The following is a 19,344-nucleotide window of genomic DNA, read 5'->3' on the forward strand; positions in this document are numbered from 1 at the left end:
GAAATTGCAAACCACTAAAAACCCAAAATGAAATATTTTGTACAGTTTATAAATATTGTTAGACATTCAGGGTGGGTTTAATATTTAATTCTTCTATTAAACCTGACTGAAAAAATAACAGTGAATAAATTAGGAGTATAATATAACAAAATAAATAACAAAATATTTTTAATCAAAATATTCTTGTTCTTCTTCGTGTTATTATTATTATTATTATTATTATTATTATTATTATTATTATTATTATTATTATTATTATTATTATTATTATTACAGTTCAGAATTTGTTTATTAACCAAAGGATTTATTAAAGAATCGACTCCCAAGATTCGACTCTTGAGCTTCGTCATACGGTTCCGTGTTTACTGTATAAATGTCTCTCATTGCCCAGATGGAGCCAGTGTATACTGAAGATGGCATTCAGAGAAGCAAACACTTTACTTTTAGCATTAATTTGGATGACAGTTTTCAGAGTCTCACTTGGGAGTCATCACTTTACACCGCGGATCAAAGTGAACAGAGAAAGTAAGAGAAATGACTCGTCCTTATAATAATATAATAGCTCTCATTATTCAAACATGCTACTTCCTAGAAGTTTATTTTTTAATTGTTTTTTTTCGGGTTAACCTGAATGCTCGTGCATCTTTCAGACAGCTTTATAGTTTATGATTTCTAGTTTGGTTTTGTTTAAATTTTAAAATACAAACCTTCTATTGTTCATAGACGACACTGTCAAGTGTTTTAGCTGAGCAATTTTTTTCTGCATCAAATTTTTGGACTTTTTAGACTTTTTTAGGAAACAAATTGAGAAATGTCAGATTTAAGAAGTTTTACTTTGCTTGTCCTTGGTCTTGAATTCCATCCTGGTGTCAGTGGATTGTCTGTGAGATGTTTTGCATGTTCCTCCTGTGTCTGTGTGGGTTTTCTTTGGGTTCCATCAGTAAGTGAACTGACTAAGAGAAGGTGTCCAGAGTATGTTATTGACTCACACAGTGTTCCTGGGATGGGCTCCGGATCTACTCTACATCCCTGGTCAGGATAAAACACTGAACTTGACAGAAGAGTGTGTGAGTGAGCATGAAAACAGATCTAGATCAAATTGGATGAGGACATTTTGCACAAAAATGAGCACAAATATATATGAGTAATAATCTACACTATAACATTTGTACACATGTATAAGGTTCATTTTCTCTGACAGTATTCCACCTTAATTGTAATATTGATACTACTAGTATCAATATTAATAATAATATCAATAATGATTAATATTATGAAGACTATAAGTATTAATACTAATTTTAATATCTTATTATTTCTATAGTGTTTGAGCTGAAGTTGTCATTTGAATTTATTAAGTTATTCAGTCTTTTTAAAGTTATTCAGAAAATTGCAGCGTCGGTTGATGAATGAAAGTCTTTATGTATTCAGCCGGACACTGTGCTGCTTTGTATTACTCATCATTTTTCGCCGGTTGTGTTGTATAACATCTTGCATGTATGAATCTATGGAGATGAAGTCATGCCATGCAGGAATGCAGTTCATCAGAAGAGAAATGTGAAATGCTACGTACTTAAAAGGTGACAGAAGAAGAAATGGAGTTGCAGTTATATAGAAACATGATGTGAAACAATTAAAGTGTGATGTTGAACATGGGACAACTGTAAGCAGTTTATAACTGAAGCACTAAACCAAACAGACGATCTTAACTCGTGTCCAAATCCATCATGCGGATAAATGCAAATATACTTTAACTGGGTGTGGTTTTGTGTCCCCACATATCACAAGTAAACAATAACTTGATATGTGCCTCATTCATTCTGGTCTTTTTTCATCTTCTTCTTGTGTTTTTGTCTTCTTCATGTTTTCAGCTTGAATTGTGGCATAAATTTCCCACAGACCTTTGCTCAGACCTTTGCTCCAAAATCATCACAGGATGAAATTACAAGCAGCAAAGAAAACAGTTCTCTCAGTTATAAAAAAGTTATATGAGTTATTCATTCTCTCTCTCACTCACTCTCTCTCTCTCTCTCTCTCTCTCTCTCTCTCTCTCTCTCTCTCTCTCTCTCTCTCTCTCTCTCTGTTCTAGATGGAGCTTTTCTTACATTAAACACATCAAATGCCCACACGATTGATAACCTGAGGCTGATCCAGGATTCCCACAGAGTAAATATCTATGCCGGAGGACCTCAGGGCCTGTTCATGTTCGATCCAAGAATAAAACATCCAACGCTGACGGAGGTAAACTGTATCCCAGCATCTCTTTCCATATGTTACTCATTACCGTATGTAAATTACTACCATTTTATTATTATAAAATGAATAACAATGATAACAACAAACGGAAAGAGACAAGAGATGTATTAATAATTAATATCATCATAACATTTGGAAGGATTTCTTGAGGAAAGGTCCAGAAACCTGTTTAATTGAATCAAGTCTCCGTATTTCTTTATGTTCTTTAGTCGAGCCGACACAGGAATCCTACAGCAGCATTAGACTTTAACCTTTTTTAAATTTCTAGACTGTCATTGTAAGAAAAAAATTGATGAAAGCTTCCATACTAACATCTGAGTACGGAAAGTCATTTAGAGCTCTAAACATATTCCTTTATACTGTAATATTTAAGCCTTTTTGGAGAATGATCTCTTACTAATGTGTATCTTTGGATCTGAGTTCCTACAGTCTGTAATTTCAAATATTATTATTCAAATAATAATAAAGTATATTAATATTGTCACGTTTTTCTTTCTGGACAGGTGAAATTGCCCATATTAGAACCTGAATGCCCGAACAGCCTTACTGTAAGTTTTACACATACTACAGCATGTGATCATTTCTGCTTTATAATCAATATGATTTATTTTCAACTAATAAAGTGTGTAACATTTTTGCTGGTTAGTTTTCGTCCTCTTTCAAACATCTGGGCATCTGGTTTGTAAACAGGGTGACTATATTTTCTTTTCTTTAAAGTAACAGAATAAAATGTATGATTTCTTGCCTGGTGCAAAGTATGGTAAAGTTTGTCGTGACAAACTTTGATGTTGGCTTGTCGGAGCAAGTATTTCCAAAGGCCATTATGCTCGGGTGCAAATACTTTTGGAGGCTATTGGATACGAGCATGTCACGTCACTTGAATAGCCGTGATGCAGTTCCCCTCATTGTTCTGAGTGTTTTCATATTTCACATTTTATTAACATCTCCAATTTATTATCGAACGCTTTAGCATAGTTTTTTCCATCTACGGTTACATTTAACCATGTAGAACATCTAAGGCACTGGATAGGAGTCGAGTCAAGAAGCTTTTATTGCCATTTCAACCATATATAGCTGATGCAGTACACAGTGAAATGAGACAACGTTTCTCCAGGACCCTGATGCTACATAGAACAAAGACAGAACTAAGGACTTTAGTAAGTTAGCTGTAGACAAATAAAGTGCATCTGTGCAACCTGCTGCAAACACTGCAAGACAAAAGACAATAAACAAAAGCAGCGCCGGCCAAAGTACATACTGTATGTTCTATTGTACATGTGCAGAAATACTGGAATGAACACTTAATATTATAGCAGCAGTTATATGAGGAATTGTAATGTATTGTGTAACACAGCATTCGACTAAAATGTGAAAGACAGCATGAGTAAAGATCAGAAAGTGTGTGCAGAACAGCATGTAAACAGTTTAATATGGTGGTGCTGTAGACATGGATGTATATTGGAAGAGTGTGTATTTTGGTGTAGGTCAGTGCAGTCCATACAGTTGAGTGTGTGTGTGTGTGTGTGTGTGTGTGTGTGTGTGTGTGTGTGTGTGTGTGTGTGTGTGTGTGTGTGTGTTGTGCTCGGTACAGTTCAGTCCATTTATTGAGGAGTCCGATGGTTTGTGGGAAGAAACTGTTACTCAGTCTGGTCATGAATGCTTTGGTACCTCTGTGTGGGGTGTGTGAGGTGTGTGGGGTGTGTGGGGTCATCCACAATGCATTTGCTTTTGCGGATGTAGTGTGTGGTGTAATAGAGTGGTGATAGAGGATAGAGCCGTGCACAGTGTGGCTCTGATCCGCTTTGTGTAAACTGCAGAGCAGAGCAAGTTTACAAACTCCTCTGTTTCCTAACAAATGCTTATCTGTGTTCATTGTACCATGTTACACTGGATGCAACTTCAAAAGCCTCCCACCATGAAGAAGACAATTATACTTTTAGATCATCAGACAGCATTTTGATAATTTTGGATAAATGGTCCTGTGACATCTGTTGGTTTCAGAAGGATGTCTGTTGGACTCATACAGCCTTTATTTTTCATACATGTTTTTTTTTCAGTTGTTGAAATCTTTTTATTGATTTTTTCAGAATTGTAAATATGAAATCTCCATGCTGAAAGAGGGGAGGAACGGAAATCCACTGTTCCTGTGTAGAACCACAGAACATCACACAAACTGCTGTGATGTGGAACGTTTAAGACTTTCTAGTTCAGAGCACAAGCTGGTGAACTGCTTCATCTTGATGTTTCCAACACAAATCAACGAGCCGTCTGTTCATGTTGGTAAGAAAGCAAAAAAACTGCTTTTTTATTTACAGATCAAGCTTTGGCCAGGTTTAGATTTATTGGCACCCGTGGTTTGGTATTCTGCAGACATAAATCCATGTCTGTGTGGAAAGTTCTGGAGAATTTGGAAGAATTCCTTACTTAGGAATATAGTAGAAGGCATTTTTACATGAAAAAGATCTATACCTTAACTATGACACATAGTTTTGTTGAAAAAATATTTTTATATGCACTTTTTCTTTTTGTACTCATTTCTTTCATATTTATCAAACTAAGCTAATTAACCACTTTTGTTTTGATGATATTTATGGCACTCACTTTAAATAATGCACTAGATTTAACAAACCACCAGTGAATTTAAATGTGGAGCTGTGGGCAGTAAGAAACATGTCCAGTTTACACAGTCATCCAGGATCTTTACACTGACACATGAGGACATCCTTTTTTAGAAATAAAAAAAGAAACAATTTGTGGAAGCTTTTTTGAAATGTTCTAAAAAAAAACAGGGAGGTAAATTGCATTGAAGAGGCAGAGGAAGGGCATTACTAAAGCACTTAACCACACATTGGGAAGGTTTTAACTGATGTTTCCTGTTAATTTAAGCCTCTTCTTTTTTATGCGTCACCTAAACTTTTATCCGTTTGTTCTAATATTCGATATTGTCTTTAGGCCGCTTTAACATCATTAAACGTGCATATGCATGCATAAAATGTCTGAGGTTTTGTTGAAAAATCTTTTGCCAATGAATATATGGAGATATATATACAACATAAGGATGTTGAATAAAAAGTTTCTATGATGCAAATTCTGTACAGTGCTTTTTCTATGTTTTCAACTTTTTTTAATATTGTCAAATTTTATTAAACTTACTATACAGAGTAAGAATAGTGTGGATGTTAAATATCTCAGCATGTTGCCTATTTATATATAACATGCCCTGTGTTTGTTGGTGCGTTTTCCAGATGATTCTCTATATTACACAATCTCAGATCTGGACACAGATTTTCCCAGCGGCCTCTACAGACAGACCAGAGATAAATACATCTGGCCGCTGACAAAACCAATCGGTGAGAGAGCCATGCTGCGTCCAGCAGTAAACATTTCACATTTTGAGAGATTTGTATGAGAGAACAGTCTCAGCACAGGACCTACTGTAGGAGTTAGGAGCTTGTGCAGAGTTTATTGAATCAGTTTATTGAATAGTCAAAGACAAAGTTAAAAACTTTGAAACGCAAAGACATAGCAGTCAATCAGCTCAAAAAAGCATCAGCAGTAATGACAATCAGGGAAAGAACGTCTCAGAATGAATTCATACGATAAGACTTCACAGTTATTAACTGGAAATTATGTCATTATGTGGTGAGCTAAAAACAGAGTAGACAGAAATGGCCAGACTTCTGATAGTTCAAACAATTCAAGAGCTTTGATTGGTTGGATTCGACAGCATTTTGTCTGTTAGACGTGTGTGTCATGTTTTTTTTTGGAGGATCAGTTAAACAACCCTGATGAAAACAGACTTCCATTTCCATGACATCCTTAAATTGATCTATGGCTGCACATGAGGCCAAACAAAAAAGCTGAGTCATATGACCTCCAATTAAATCTGCTGTGAAGTCCAGATCTTCTCCCGTCAGTCTTCTAAGGACATTAGCCTCTACTGTCCTGGTGTGCGTTGATGAGATTATACTAGTGTTTAAATGTTAAAAGGTTAAATACTAACAGATAAACTTTATCCACTGAATCTAACTTTACTTAGCTTACTTAAACTTAACCTAATATGTTTTTCTCTAGTTTCAGAGCAGAGGCATGTAAAAATCTTAGCAAATAAAGGGAATGGATCACTGGATGGAAAAGTCTACTCCTTCTACATAGAGCAGAACCAGAACCAGAACTCAGACCTGCCTCAATGGATACCTCGAGTTTCTCAGATCTGCATGGTAATATGATAAGTTCTGCTTTTCTAGAGCTACAATGAGGATCGATTCAAATCCTGAGAGAAGAACTAGGTTGAAACAATTCATAAGAAATTACATTGATTAGGCCGCAGAGAAGAAATTCTATTTGTGTTTTATTCTTTTTTTAAACACCTCAGATCAGGAACAAAGACTAAAAGTGAAATTTTAGTTCTAATAACTTTGCTTTCAATTTCATGCAGTAGGTTTGGAAAACGTTTCCAAACGTGACGGTTTTATAAGCAGATTGCTACACGCTGCTTCTGGAAGAGTTAAAAAAAGACTAATAATTAAATACATGGAGAATAAATATTAAAACAGATTTTTTTCTGCACTGATGCTAACTTGTAAGATAAGATGCCACATTATAGGAAATTAATCTACTTTGTGACCGTAACAGTAACGCTGCTTCATCTCGCCAGTGCATCTTCGATGATTTTCCTATAACGTTATGACATAACGTGTTTTATACCTTACACAAAATAAGTAATTTCTAGAAATCTTTCTTCCAGCTTTGGGGGTTGGCATTAGAGCACAGGTTTAGCACCCTCTGGAGCAACGAAGGTTAAGGGCCTTGCTCAGGGGACAAAAAGTGTCAGCTTGGCAGTGTTGGGGCTTCAACCGTGAGCCTCCAATCAACAACAGAACATTAACCACTTGAGCCACCACTGCCCTGATAAACACATTCAGTATGTTGTATTGAAAATAGTTGGGCTGTGACAAAAATTCAAGAAATGAGTTCAAGGGAAATTCAAATGTAAATTAAAAATGAGTTTGAAGTGACTGTGAAATGAGTTTGACTTGTTATTTTATTGATACAAATCAATTCCGCCTGCAGCTACTGTTTATAGTCTTTGCCTGTTCAGCTCATGACTCCTGATAGCTCCTGATTCAGCTCCTCAGGTAGTTTAATAACTATGAATGCTCTGAGTCAGCACAGCTCACAGCATTGAAATGAAGACGTCTCAGAAAACCCGCTCTGCCCAGACTAAACTAGCTGTTTCTTCTTTCAGGCGGATCTTGGTGGCAGTAGAGCAATACTGGGGTACCGCTGGACATCCATGCTGACCGCTCGCCTGTTCTGTGGAGATGAGAAGAATCGCCTCTCATATGCCGAGCTGCTGGACGTTGCTGTGCTGGAAGCTACTGAATGGGAAAACACCACGATTTACACCCTCTTCAAAAATACCTAGTAAGATGATGTGTTTGATCAAGCACCTGACCAGGGGCTCTGTGTGACTTGCTTGATGTGTGTGTAATATGTTTCCTGATGATGAACTGCGCAAGCTCATTTGTGACCTTATTGACATGACATTTAAATGCTGTGCTGAATTTACACATCTGATACGCTAAAATCATATCCGGTGGCTAATATCAATCAAGGATTAACACATCAAGTAACTCTGCAAAACAGAGCAGTAATGTTCCTGTGGCATATTGAAATAAGCCACAAAATTATACGAGGTAATCCTGCTCTCTTAAAGCTTGTTAAGTTTAGCATTAAGCATTAATCTGAAGCTAGCTAATGTTAAAATAAGGTTATAAGAGCGTAGCTAGCTTGCTATTGGAACTGTAAACATGGTGTAAATAAATCTGTCACTAGTCATGTGACTCGCCAAATCGGGAGCTAGCACGATCTTTTTATCCTGCTATCAAATTAATATAATAAGAAATAAGATACAAAGTATATCCAGCCTTGATGCCCGATGACGCCTGAGATAGGCACAGGCTCCCCGTGACCCGAGGAAGTTCGGATAAGCGGTAGAAAATCAATGAATGAATAAATGAATGAATGAATATTAGGGCTAGTCATAGGTAAACACTCTCTAGTTAACCTGCTTAGCGAGCTCACTGCCTTACTGCTTTTTTAAGACTGTTGATCTGCACTTTTCCATTTTCTGATACTTAATTTTTTTTGATAATTTGTAAACCATAGAATATATTACCAGTTTTTCTCAGGTTACTCCCCGATAGTTTCTTATAGCTAGGAGTTTGCTTTTGAACATTCATGAATAGCACTCCTGTTGAGTTAGCTTCAGCGCAGTTTAGCTAGCTAGTTAGCCTGTTGTTGCCCCATAACACCTAACATAATTTTTAAATCCTCTTATAAAGCAGCTCTAATTAATGTTATGATGTAGCTAGATGTAATGTTAGCTGACTTTAGCTGGGTTTTGCTAAGTTGGATTAAGCTAATTATTGTAGCTAACCTTTTCCATTAACATTAAAAAAAATTCTCACAGAAATTCTGGCATGTTAGCTTACAGTACGTAAGCAGGCTAACAACATTTGTACAAATACATGCACATTGACAGTGACACACAGGCAAATAAGGTAGCTACTACATGTGCTAATAAAACATATGTCCTGTTCCCTTTCACTTTATTTTCACTTTAGCTGTAAGATGCCTTCTAATCATTTTGTATTGGGAAGGGTGTGTGCTTTGGGTTCAGAGCTAAATCAGGAATCTTTCCATCTATGGCTGATGCAGAAGTTACTTCAGTTTTCAGAAGCCTTGTGTTTTCTTCAGCTGTTTCTGTTCCCGTACATACTAAGTCTGTAGGTTTAATTTAATAGAAGAAGAAACTGTGTGTGTGTGTGTCTGAATTTTGTATCAATCTGTTTCTCTCCCACAGCAACTTGAGAGCCGTGTGCGTTTACAAAATGTCCGACATCATTCGCGTCTTCACGAGCAACACATTCACAGCAGCTGAGAAGGAGACTTTTTCTTCACCTCGTCCTGGAGAGGTAAACTACCGTTCCATAAAACAGAAATTATCCTCACCTTTATCTCTGCACTCCTTGTTTAATCAATTTTAACCCTGTTTTTCAGTGTGTACAAAACAGTCCTACATTACGGTCAAACATTCTGAAGTTCATGGAAAGTCTTCCTGAGCTGAAGCAGTGGATTACACCTGTACGAGACCCTGTGGTGTTCGAGAACAACCATCACTACACACACCTCCAGGTGGACACACTTGTGAACAGAAAGTCAGGACATAGCCATCATGTCCTCTTCATGAGTCTCGGTGAGCGGGTTTCTGTTTTATAGAAGCATAATCGTCAGGACCGTGACTATAAACAAGAAGCGTATGAGTCATAATACAGGATGAGAAGACGTAAGAACTTTGGAGAGGCATAGAAAATAGAGCTGCAACTAACGATTATTTTTTCTGTCGACTAATCTAGCGATTATTTTTTCGATTAGACGACTACTCTAACGATTATTATTATTATTATTAATTTATCTTTGCTTAATCTAGTGTTCTTTTTTGATTAACTAGTTAATCCTTTGGATAACTTTACAAAAAATGATAAATACAACTTCTAATATAATATTTCAACTTTTATTACATTTTTTCCAAAAAATACTTCAATGTGGTTGAAGTTTTTACAGTATACAAAAATAAAGTGCCAAAAATAAAATGTAAACAACACTTTAGCATCAGGCACGAATAATGCCATATAAATTTAAAAAGCATTCAAACTGCCATATAAATTCAACAAAATCACTGCTCAACACTGCAAAAATACATGAACGGCCATTTGGGGCGTGCAAACAGTGACACCTTTTTAATGACAGAAATCTTCCTGAGGGGAAAAAAAAACAATAATTAACATTAGGAACCAAATTAAACATGAAATCTATGAATGCTAACAACATACAAACTGTACAGTATTTCAAAGAGGGTAGTAAATCTGCATATTTTTAAATGAACTGAATGTGATTAATTACAATGTTTAATATGATTACAATATTAATTGTATTCAGAAAGTGTAGTGAATGTCATTTTATTATGAAATACAGAAAGCATTCTAAACTCTTAACTAATGAGAATTTGTTATCAATCACGTACTTATGATTATATTTTATTTAACTGGCTTGTGCCAAAAGTAAACAAAAATGCACTATTAGCCTATTTATCCTTAACCTAGATTACAGCGAACTGTTAATGTAAATCTAGTAGTTAATTTTAAGTCTATGTGTGCATAAACAACTTCCAACCACCCGTTCATGTAAATTAAAAGTTAAAGTTTGCTTTATCGTCGGCAAAGTTTATATGTTTACAGTTTATACCGTTAGCGATTAGCATTACCATTATTACCTAGCATATATTAATTAAATCTTGACCAAAACACAGCAGGTAAGAACGCAACAATTACTCCCAAAACTAATTGTAATAATAAATACTTACAAAGATGTCTCGTCCTTTTGAGGTCGGAGAGCGCCAGGATGTTTTCTTCTGCGGTGCTCGTGCATCGCAGTTGTGCTGCCATTTTATTTGGCCTCTGTTTAAAGTATTCCCATACTTTTGATAATCGTGGTCTAGCTTTTTGTGATAGACTGGAACTTTCTCCATTCCCAGGAGCAGAAGCCGCCGTTACGCAAGATGAATGTAAACAGTGTGACGCGTCGACGCATTTCACGCATGTCGACGTAATCGATGACGTCGACGCGTCGTTGCAGCACTAATAGAAAAAGAGTGTTGTGTCACTGGTGTAAGAGAGGCATGAATTATTACTATGACTACAGGACTGATATCTCTGATTAGTATTTCTATGTTAAGTGTTCATTTACCGAAATACTGATATTGTTCTGTTTTACCACGCAGACACTACCACATTATCACTTGATTTGTTCATTTGAGGATAGCTAATGGCCATGGGAATTAACGGGAATATATGGAAATAAACTGGGAATTTAAAAAAAAATGCCTATAACAAGAAACTTAAATGTAGTTAAAAAAAATATTGCAGCCTTACACTTACGTGGCAGCCACTCTTTAATTTTGTTTAAAACAACAAGATTTAATGCAATTTATGTTGCATTACTTGCATGTACTTGCATTCTTCCATAAGATGAACAGTAACACTTAAGTTTAGGGTCATTTAACTAGTTGCTTATTAGCATGAATATTAATAGAATATTGGCTATTTATTAGTACTTATTATACATATTAATGCCTTATTCTACATTACCTTATTCTACATTCTTAATTGTACCCAATACCTGGTTTAATTTGATTAAATACAAATGTAGTATATTTTAATAAATTATTAAATATATATTTTTAGTAATGTATCATATTTTTATTAGTAATAAAAAATATATTTTATATTTGTATTAGTCATTAAGTTTAGTTTTATTTAACTAACATTTTAATTATTTGTTATTTTATTATATTAGCATTATATCTGTAGACCTTTTTTTTTAAATGCTAATCATACTCAAGTCCAATTAAGAGAATAAATTAAAGTAAATAAATCTGTGCTTTGGTTTTCTTCCCTAGACAATGGCAACATACATAAAATCCTGGACCAGGAGGACAAGCCCTTTATCATCGCTGAGTACAAGCTCTTTAAATCCAGGACACACATCACCAGCATGCTGCTCGACAGAGTAACTGTAAGAGAACAATGAGAAACTGGGACATACTTTCTGTGCGGGAAATGTCATTACCTGAACTGACCCCTGATTATATAGAAAATATAACTGCATTAATAACGATGTGATAAAAATGGAAAGCGATTGATAGATGCTGCTCCTTTAAGGCATTAAAACAGGTTTGAAAAGCATAAACACACCAGTACATGCAGTTTTTGTGTATATTAGAGGAGCTTTCTCATTTTATTTCATTAAATCCTGATCTTTTTAAGCAAGCAGAACAGCTACAAATGACATCAGGTATGTTTACAAGGGTCCACCTTTATCAGTCTGAATGAATTTGGTTTATACGTACAGTAACCTAAACTTCGGAGTTCGATTCTAATATCCACATTCACACATGTATATATTCTGTGTCCACTAGTGACCAGGTCTTTATTTTGAAACTATTTTGAAGAGAGCTTGAGACAAAAACCAAGGCCTGGAACTCGATTAGGTAGAAACCTGTCATTAAAATGGACTTGGCTTCATTGATCTTTCGTTATATTTCAGTATGTACTGTAACAGTAAATCATGTTTAAGGACAGACTGTAAATAGTGTTTCATTACTGCAAGGCCCACTGTGTATTCCTTGTAAGAAACTAAAAATGTAAGAAAATAAAACAGTGAGGGTGAAGATCTTAATGAAGAACAAGAAGTTTATTCCAACGTTGCAGTGACAAAATACATGAAGTACTTTGGGTTCATTGGAGTCAGGAAGAACACAGGATCATGCTCAAGCATTTTATACTGTTTTTCCTTTTTTTAGTTTAAATAAGGTCCCATACTAAGGATTTAATCAAGTTTATTCATTTAGAGTTCTAAATGTATTACCTAATGATACGTAAGCCTTTTTAGGAATTAGCTCTTTCCGATGTGTATCTTTGAGTGGAATCGGCGTGCATACAATCTGTAATTTGTAAAAGCAGAAGAAGATCTTCAGGTGATCACATTCATGTGTCAACAGTTTATTTTTGTTCTTGTTCCAGAAAAAGCTCTTTGTGAGCTCCAGCAGTGAGCTGGTCCAGATTGACCTGTCCAACTGCAGCATATACGGGAAAGACTGTAAGTCGTGTGTCATGGCCCGGGACCCGTATTGCAGATGGGACTCGGGGGAGTGTTCGGCTGATGATAGGTACGTGTTCAGACCAGCTCGTGTTGAATTACTTTCATCTCTGGAAATTTGATTTCCACTTCAACTCATTGTTTAAGCAAAATTAAAAAAAAAAAAAAACAGTGCAGGAAGGCTTTGTAGGTTAACAAAACATTTAGAGTCTCAAGGTCCTTCTTAAAAAGCTTCTCATTTTGTGGAGAATATGTTAAAATGCTAATAAAGACTTAATATATGTATTGAGCAGAATCTAAGGAAACGTCTGTAAATATAAAAATCCTGTCTAATGTGGTTTGGTGGTCATTTGCTCCACAAAATACAAAATGTTTCTTGGGGCTTCTGAATTTACGCTGCATTTGTCACATTTTTTTCCTGTCACGGTAAAGCAGTGGAGATGGGTTCTAACTGCCCCACAGATTTTACCAAAACCATTTTATCAGTCTTTACAAGTTGAAAAACTTGGAAGATAAGCTAGTGAGGCTAGATAACCCAGTGAGGGAAAGATAGTGAGGATAGATAAACTGCCTTTCCTGGGTCCTTCATCCTTTACTCGTTTATCCATGTATTAAGCTATTTGTTTATTGATTACATTGTAGATTGAATCTAAAATTAACTGAATTGTTTATTGATAATTTAGTTAAAAAAATGAAGTTCATTAGTTAAAAAACTGAATGTAAATCTGTATAAAATTAATCATGTGTTCGATGTATTCTTCGCAAATGCAACACCTTTTGTAGTTTGTACAGAGTTCACGCATTTATTTATAAAACCTTTACCACACACACACATACGCACTCACGCACACACACACACACACACACACACACACACACACACACACACACACACACACACACACACACACACACACACGCTTGCAGCCCACCTGAACCCCTAACCATTCTGAGATCATGGTATATTTCTCCACAACCTACCTACCTATATATCCACGTACACCTGCTCTGACCATTAACTACATTCTGATGTGGTTTTGTGATTGTGATGGAATTATTTCTGTAAAAATAACAGACAAAAAGCACAAATGATAATTATCCTGTAAAGTGTCACACTGAATCTGCTTCAACAGGAATTATAGCATTAACCAATATAAACTACTGTAGTCAGTGCAGTGAGGATTTGATTATTTTACAATATTTGAACATCCCAAAGAATCAGACTTGTTGATTTGTACATTTCTAGCTACATTTATTATGTTATGGAATGTCCATAAAACAAGTTCTCACTAACTTCCTGTTCTCGCTTGTGTAACATAGCTGTTACTATGGAAACAGTATTATATTGTGTTCACCAAGTGAGATTTGAGATTCATCTTGTTGTCAAAGCTGCTGTAATAAAATATTCATCTAAACCTTCTGAGCAATCAGAGGCACTGAGATGTTATAGTGATTAAACTCTGAAACTGATCCCTGACACTTCTTAGCTGTGTAGTGAAGAATGAAGAGAACTTGTAGAACATTTGAGAATCAATGATAGAATTTTAGATTCATCTGAAATCTGATGATTGTTGCTTTTTTTAATATAGATCCTCAATACAAGATGTAACCCATGGAAGCCACACGACATGTGATGATGGTAGGTGTGTGTGTGTGCGTGTGTGTGTCCGCATGTTTACTTCATGCTTTCTACATTACACTGTTGCTAAACTCTGGTTGCGGACCGAGTTCATGTGCTGAAGTACCAGAAAGATCGATACACGCAATAAAGGGACATTCCTAAGATTTCTTTCTTTACAAAATTTGTGTGCACTGCAGAAGCAAGGCATAAAATTGCCCAATCAATAGTTATTCAGAAAGAATTTGTAGAAACATAGTCAATATCACCTTGGAGCCAAATGTTAAAACACCCTGAAATACTCTGATTTGCCTTAATGTATAATGTTTACTAAAAACTAGAAGAACTGATGTAACCTAAACGCATACAGCTCCATAAACACTGAATACACTTTTTTGTATCTCAAGATAAATTTTCTAGCACACTTACTATTTAAACCTATTCTCCAGTCAATCCCAGGTCTATACATATAAATGGATACATTATCTCTAATATTAATGATGTGCTCATTTCTAACTTCGCAGGTGTCCCCAATACCAGCCAGTTCCGCCAAGAAGGCAAAACGGACGTCCCTGAGAGCGTCCCTCAATACTCTAAATACTACCTTAAATGTCCAGTGGAATCCTATCATGCCTCATATTCATGGCACCACCAGGGCAGTAGGAAGGACTGCGTCTCAACTGAACATGACTGTCTTTTGGTGATCAACAGCATGAGCGAAAAGGACGAAGGCGATTATCAGTGCATCGCTTCGGAGAACGGCTACCAGAAGATGGTGGTCCATCAGAAGCTGCAGATGAACGGCGCATCTGAAACCAGAGAAACTCGAGTATCTTTAGCGTGCCTTCTGTTCCTGATCTCTGTGATCTGCTAGTGCTGTTCCTGTGTTTTGGGGACTGAAATACATACGAACAAACACTAAACATGACGATAAATCAAAACGAGCGCTCATTAACAGATGCTAAGAGGACCTTGTCCTCACACATGTTAAAAAAAAATCCCTGATGTCTCTTGCTTTAGCAACCATGTATAGACCCCCATGGCGCTACACTGATTTTCTTAAAGAATTTGCAGATTTTCTTTCAGACCTATTGGTTAATTTTGATAAAGCGTTAATTGTAGGAGACGTTAACATTCAATACAATACAACATTTATGTACCTACTAAACTCATTTGGGCTTAAACACTACATCACTAGAGAAACTCATTGTCTTGATCATACTTAATAATATTACATGGAATAGATGTCACTGATATATAGATATCATATCTGAAAGTGATGACATCACAGACCATTACCTCTTGCTGTACACACTACCTGTAGAACAAACTAACCGTGTCTCACCACATTATCAATTTGGTAGATCTATTATTCCGACCACTAAAGACACTATAGATCACAGCATTCTCTTAGATTGCATACAAAATTACACAGGTATTCTGGGACAGGCTTTAAGTTGGTTTGGATCCTACCTGTCTGATCGATGCCATTTTGTAGAATTAAATGTCTAAATGTCTTATTACCAGTTAATTATGGGCTCCCTCAAGGATCAGTTCTAGGACCTCTACTTTTCTCGATATACATGCTTTCCTTAGGGAACATCTTCAGAAGGCATGGGATTAGTTTCCACTCTTATGCTAATGATTATGCTGACATTATGCTGAAATTAATTGTGTGTTAAAGAGATAAAAGATTGGATGACCTGTAATTTTCTGTTGTTAAACTATGATAAGAAAGAAATACTACTTATCGGTCCAAAAACCAGTTCACAGAAGCTCTCACACTTCAATTTCCATTTACCCCTCTACAGTCTCTGATCATCACCTGGTATCCTTCACCATAACTCTACCTATCCTACCTAAAACTACCTCTCACCCCCTCGCTCTTACCCGCCGCAACCTTCACTCTGTCTTCCCTTCATCTGAAGCTTCTGGCACTCTTTCTTCCCTTCCTGATCCTGAGTCGATTCAAAACACTGATGCTGGCCTACAAAGCCAAAAATGGACCAGCTCCCTGTTACCTCAAAGCCCTCATCACTCCTCGCACTGCACCCTGCATCCTCAGATCTACCAGCACTGCTCGACTGGTTCCACCATCTCTCAGGGTAAGAGGCAAGTATACTACAAGACTCTTCTCTGTACTGGTACCAAGGTGGTGGAATGAACTTCCCCTAGAGGTCCGGACAGCTGAGTCACTGGCTATTTTCAAGCGGCGATTGAAGACCTACTTATTCAGGAAACACTTCAACTAGCACTTCTTTCCTTATCTTTTGCATTTAAAAAGAAATACAACCTTTGACACTTTTTTGTAACTCTGAACAAATGTTTTAAACTCATGGTATCTTACTGTAAGTATGTAACCTAGTGAGCAGCATTAATGTATTCAATGTTAGAGATTTAAGCACTTATGTACGTCGCTCTGGATAAGGGCGTCTGCCAAATGTTGTACATGTAAATGTAGAGGGATGTACTGTTACAACTAGCTCAACACTGAAATCACAAAACTCAGGACTTCTAGTAATTCCCAGAATATCTAAGTCTACTAAAGGCGGTAGAGCGTTTTCGTATTTAGCTCTCAAACTTTGGAATAGCTTTTGTTACAACCCGTGAAAATAGGGTATTGTACAGTATTGTGTGTTCTTGTACATGTCTGTGTGCAGTTTGATTCCAGGCCAGAGTTTCCAGCCTGCCCTAGCCTGTCCTGATCCTGCCTCCATGATGACATCACCACTAATGGACTATATAAAGAGGAAGAAGAAGGAAGAGAGTGTTGTTACAGTAGTGGTTTTGGGAATGTGTTTGTTCTGGTATTGACTTGTCATTGCCATGTTTTTTTTTGCTTGGTTTACCCTTTGGATTTGTTGCTGTGTTACATTTTGTATATATTCATATTTTTTCACTGTAAATTGGTCACTGTTTCACTGGCAGTAGGGGTGTGGCTGCCTTTTTTCTTTGGGAGTGGGTTCCTTTTTTGTGCTTGGTAGGGAGTTAGGGAAGTTCCCCTGTATTTTTCTTTCCTTTGCTTTCAGGTAAGCATTTATTTATTTATGTTTGTTTTTATTTATTTATTTAACTATTATTTATTTAGTATTTATTTAACTATTAGACCTTTTTTGTTTATTATTTTGGCCTTGGCCCACCTTGAAGAGACGCCTGTGTACTGTTGGCTGTATATATCATTATTTGTCTGTAATACACTTACCTACAAATTCTACCTTGTGTGGTTTCTTGTGGTATTTATAAAGATATCCAATCACTGAATCCTGAGCTTTAACGTTGTGCAGCCCAACCCTACAGTACACTGGGTTGTAACACCTTCCTGATAAGTGTTCGTGTATGGGGTCAGAATTGTTTCATTATTCTGAATAAATACACTATGATCCACAAATAAATATAAAGAGTTTCACAAATATTTTTACAAATTTCACAAAAAGAAGCGAAATTCACAAATAAATAAAATGGGATTTGCAAATAAAAAATATATTTATAAATTGTATTTATTTGCGAATTGCTTCCTGCTCATTTGTGAATCACGGCACACATTTGTGAATCGCGTTCTGTGCATTTGTGGATTTGAAACATTTCTAACGCCAAGAAGTGCACAAGAATCCACAAATAGGTGACTCCGCCCACCGTCTACTCCAGCCAATCACGTTCTGATTTACTCGCTCTTCACACTACCCCTGGACCCATTGATGATGCTGAAATCGTTTCCAAAGAAAGCAGAATTGAACTAACCCTTAGTGCTGGCTACAATCCATACAGGGTTGCCAGATTGGGCTCGAATCTGCGACAAAAGTGCGAGTAAATCAGAACGTGATTGGTTCGAGGTAGACCGTGCCACGATTGGTCAGCGCCACGAGACCGTTGTCCGATTGGCTGGAGTAGACGGTGGGCGGAGTCCACCTATTTGTGGATTCTTGTGCACTTCTTGGCGTTAGAAATGTTTCAAATCCACAAATGCACAGAACGCGATTCACAAATGAGCAGGAAGCAATTCGCAAATAAATACAATTTATAAATATTTTTTTTATTTGCAAATCCCATTTTATTTATTTGTGAATTTCATTTCTTTTTGTGAAATTTGTAAAAATATTTGTGAAACTCTTTATATTTATTTGTGGATCATAGTGTATTTATTCAGAATAATGAAACAATTCTGACCCCATATTCGTGGCTCAGACAAACTTTCCCAGTTTAAATGTGGATTAAAAACATATCTCTTTAGTCAGACATACACAATAGTTCCCATAATATTGTGCTCTAATACATCTGACCAAATGCACATTACCATATAGTGCTTGCTAATATTATGAACAGCAGTTATGCTAATTCCTCTCCACTGCTTCTTTCTTTCTACCACTCCTGAGGCATCCGGAAATTGTATAGCTCCAGTTGTGTTCAGTGTCATGAAGATTTTGGACCTCCACTGTGATTAGGCCGACTCTGTGAGGATCCTGAGGCATCTAGAGATCTACCAGCTCCAGTTAGATGCTGCTATACTAAAGAGGACAACAACCTCCTCATCAATACAACATTTTTCAGACTGTACATATGAGGATGAGGTTCCCCTTTGTGTCTGGTTCCTCTCAAGGTTTCTTCCTTTACCATTCAAGGGAGTTTCTCCTCGCCACAGTCGCCTCAGTCACCTCAGGCACCTCAGGCTTGTTCATAGGGATAAATACAAACACATTGCAATATCTCTATTGTTTTTTATATCTTTTATATCTATTGTTTTTTATATCTTT

At 36.4% G+C, this 19,344-nt stretch overlaps 1 protein-coding gene and 1 long non-coding RNA gene across 2 annotated transcripts; one reads left to right on the forward strand and one right to left on the reverse strand.

Annotated features, from left to right (window-relative positions):
• Positions 1 to 336: 336 nt before the first annotated feature.
• On the forward strand, positions 337 to 16,527 carry LOC113652615 (semaphorin-7A-like). Its single transcript, XM_047822398.1, has 14 exons — positions 337 to 525; positions 2,090 to 2,241; positions 2,760 to 2,804; positions 4,344 to 4,536; positions 5,502 to 5,606; positions 6,331 to 6,476; positions 7,505 to 7,683; positions 9,125 to 9,236; positions 9,322 to 9,517; positions 11,780 to 11,895; positions 12,903 to 13,048; positions 14,568 to 14,617; positions 15,121 to 15,425; positions 16,363 to 16,527. The coding sequence occupies exons 1-14, from the start codon at positions 414 to 416 to the stop codon at positions 16,438 to 16,440; spliced, it is 1,935 nt and encodes a 644-aa protein (XP_047678354.1). The 5' UTR covers positions 337 to 413; the 3' UTR covers positions 16,441 to 16,527.
• LOC125146194 lies at positions 9,822 to 11,030 on the reverse strand. The gene is made up of 2 exons (XR_007144693.1): positions 10,685 to 11,030; positions 9,822 to 10,079 (listed from the first exon to the last, which is right to left on the reverse strand). It is a non-coding gene; the product is annotated as an uncharacterized LOC125146194 (long non-coding RNA).
• Positions 16,528 to 19,344: the final 2,817 nt, after the last annotated feature.

Source organism: Tachysurus fulvidraco, chromosome 13 (assembly GCF_022655615.1).
Source record: "Tachysurus fulvidraco isolate hzauxx_2018 chromosome 13, HZAU_PFXX_2.0, whole genome shotgun sequence".
In the NCBI taxonomy this organism is placed as follows: Eukaryota; Metazoa; Chordata; class Actinopteri; order Siluriformes; family Bagridae; genus Tachysurus; species Tachysurus fulvidraco.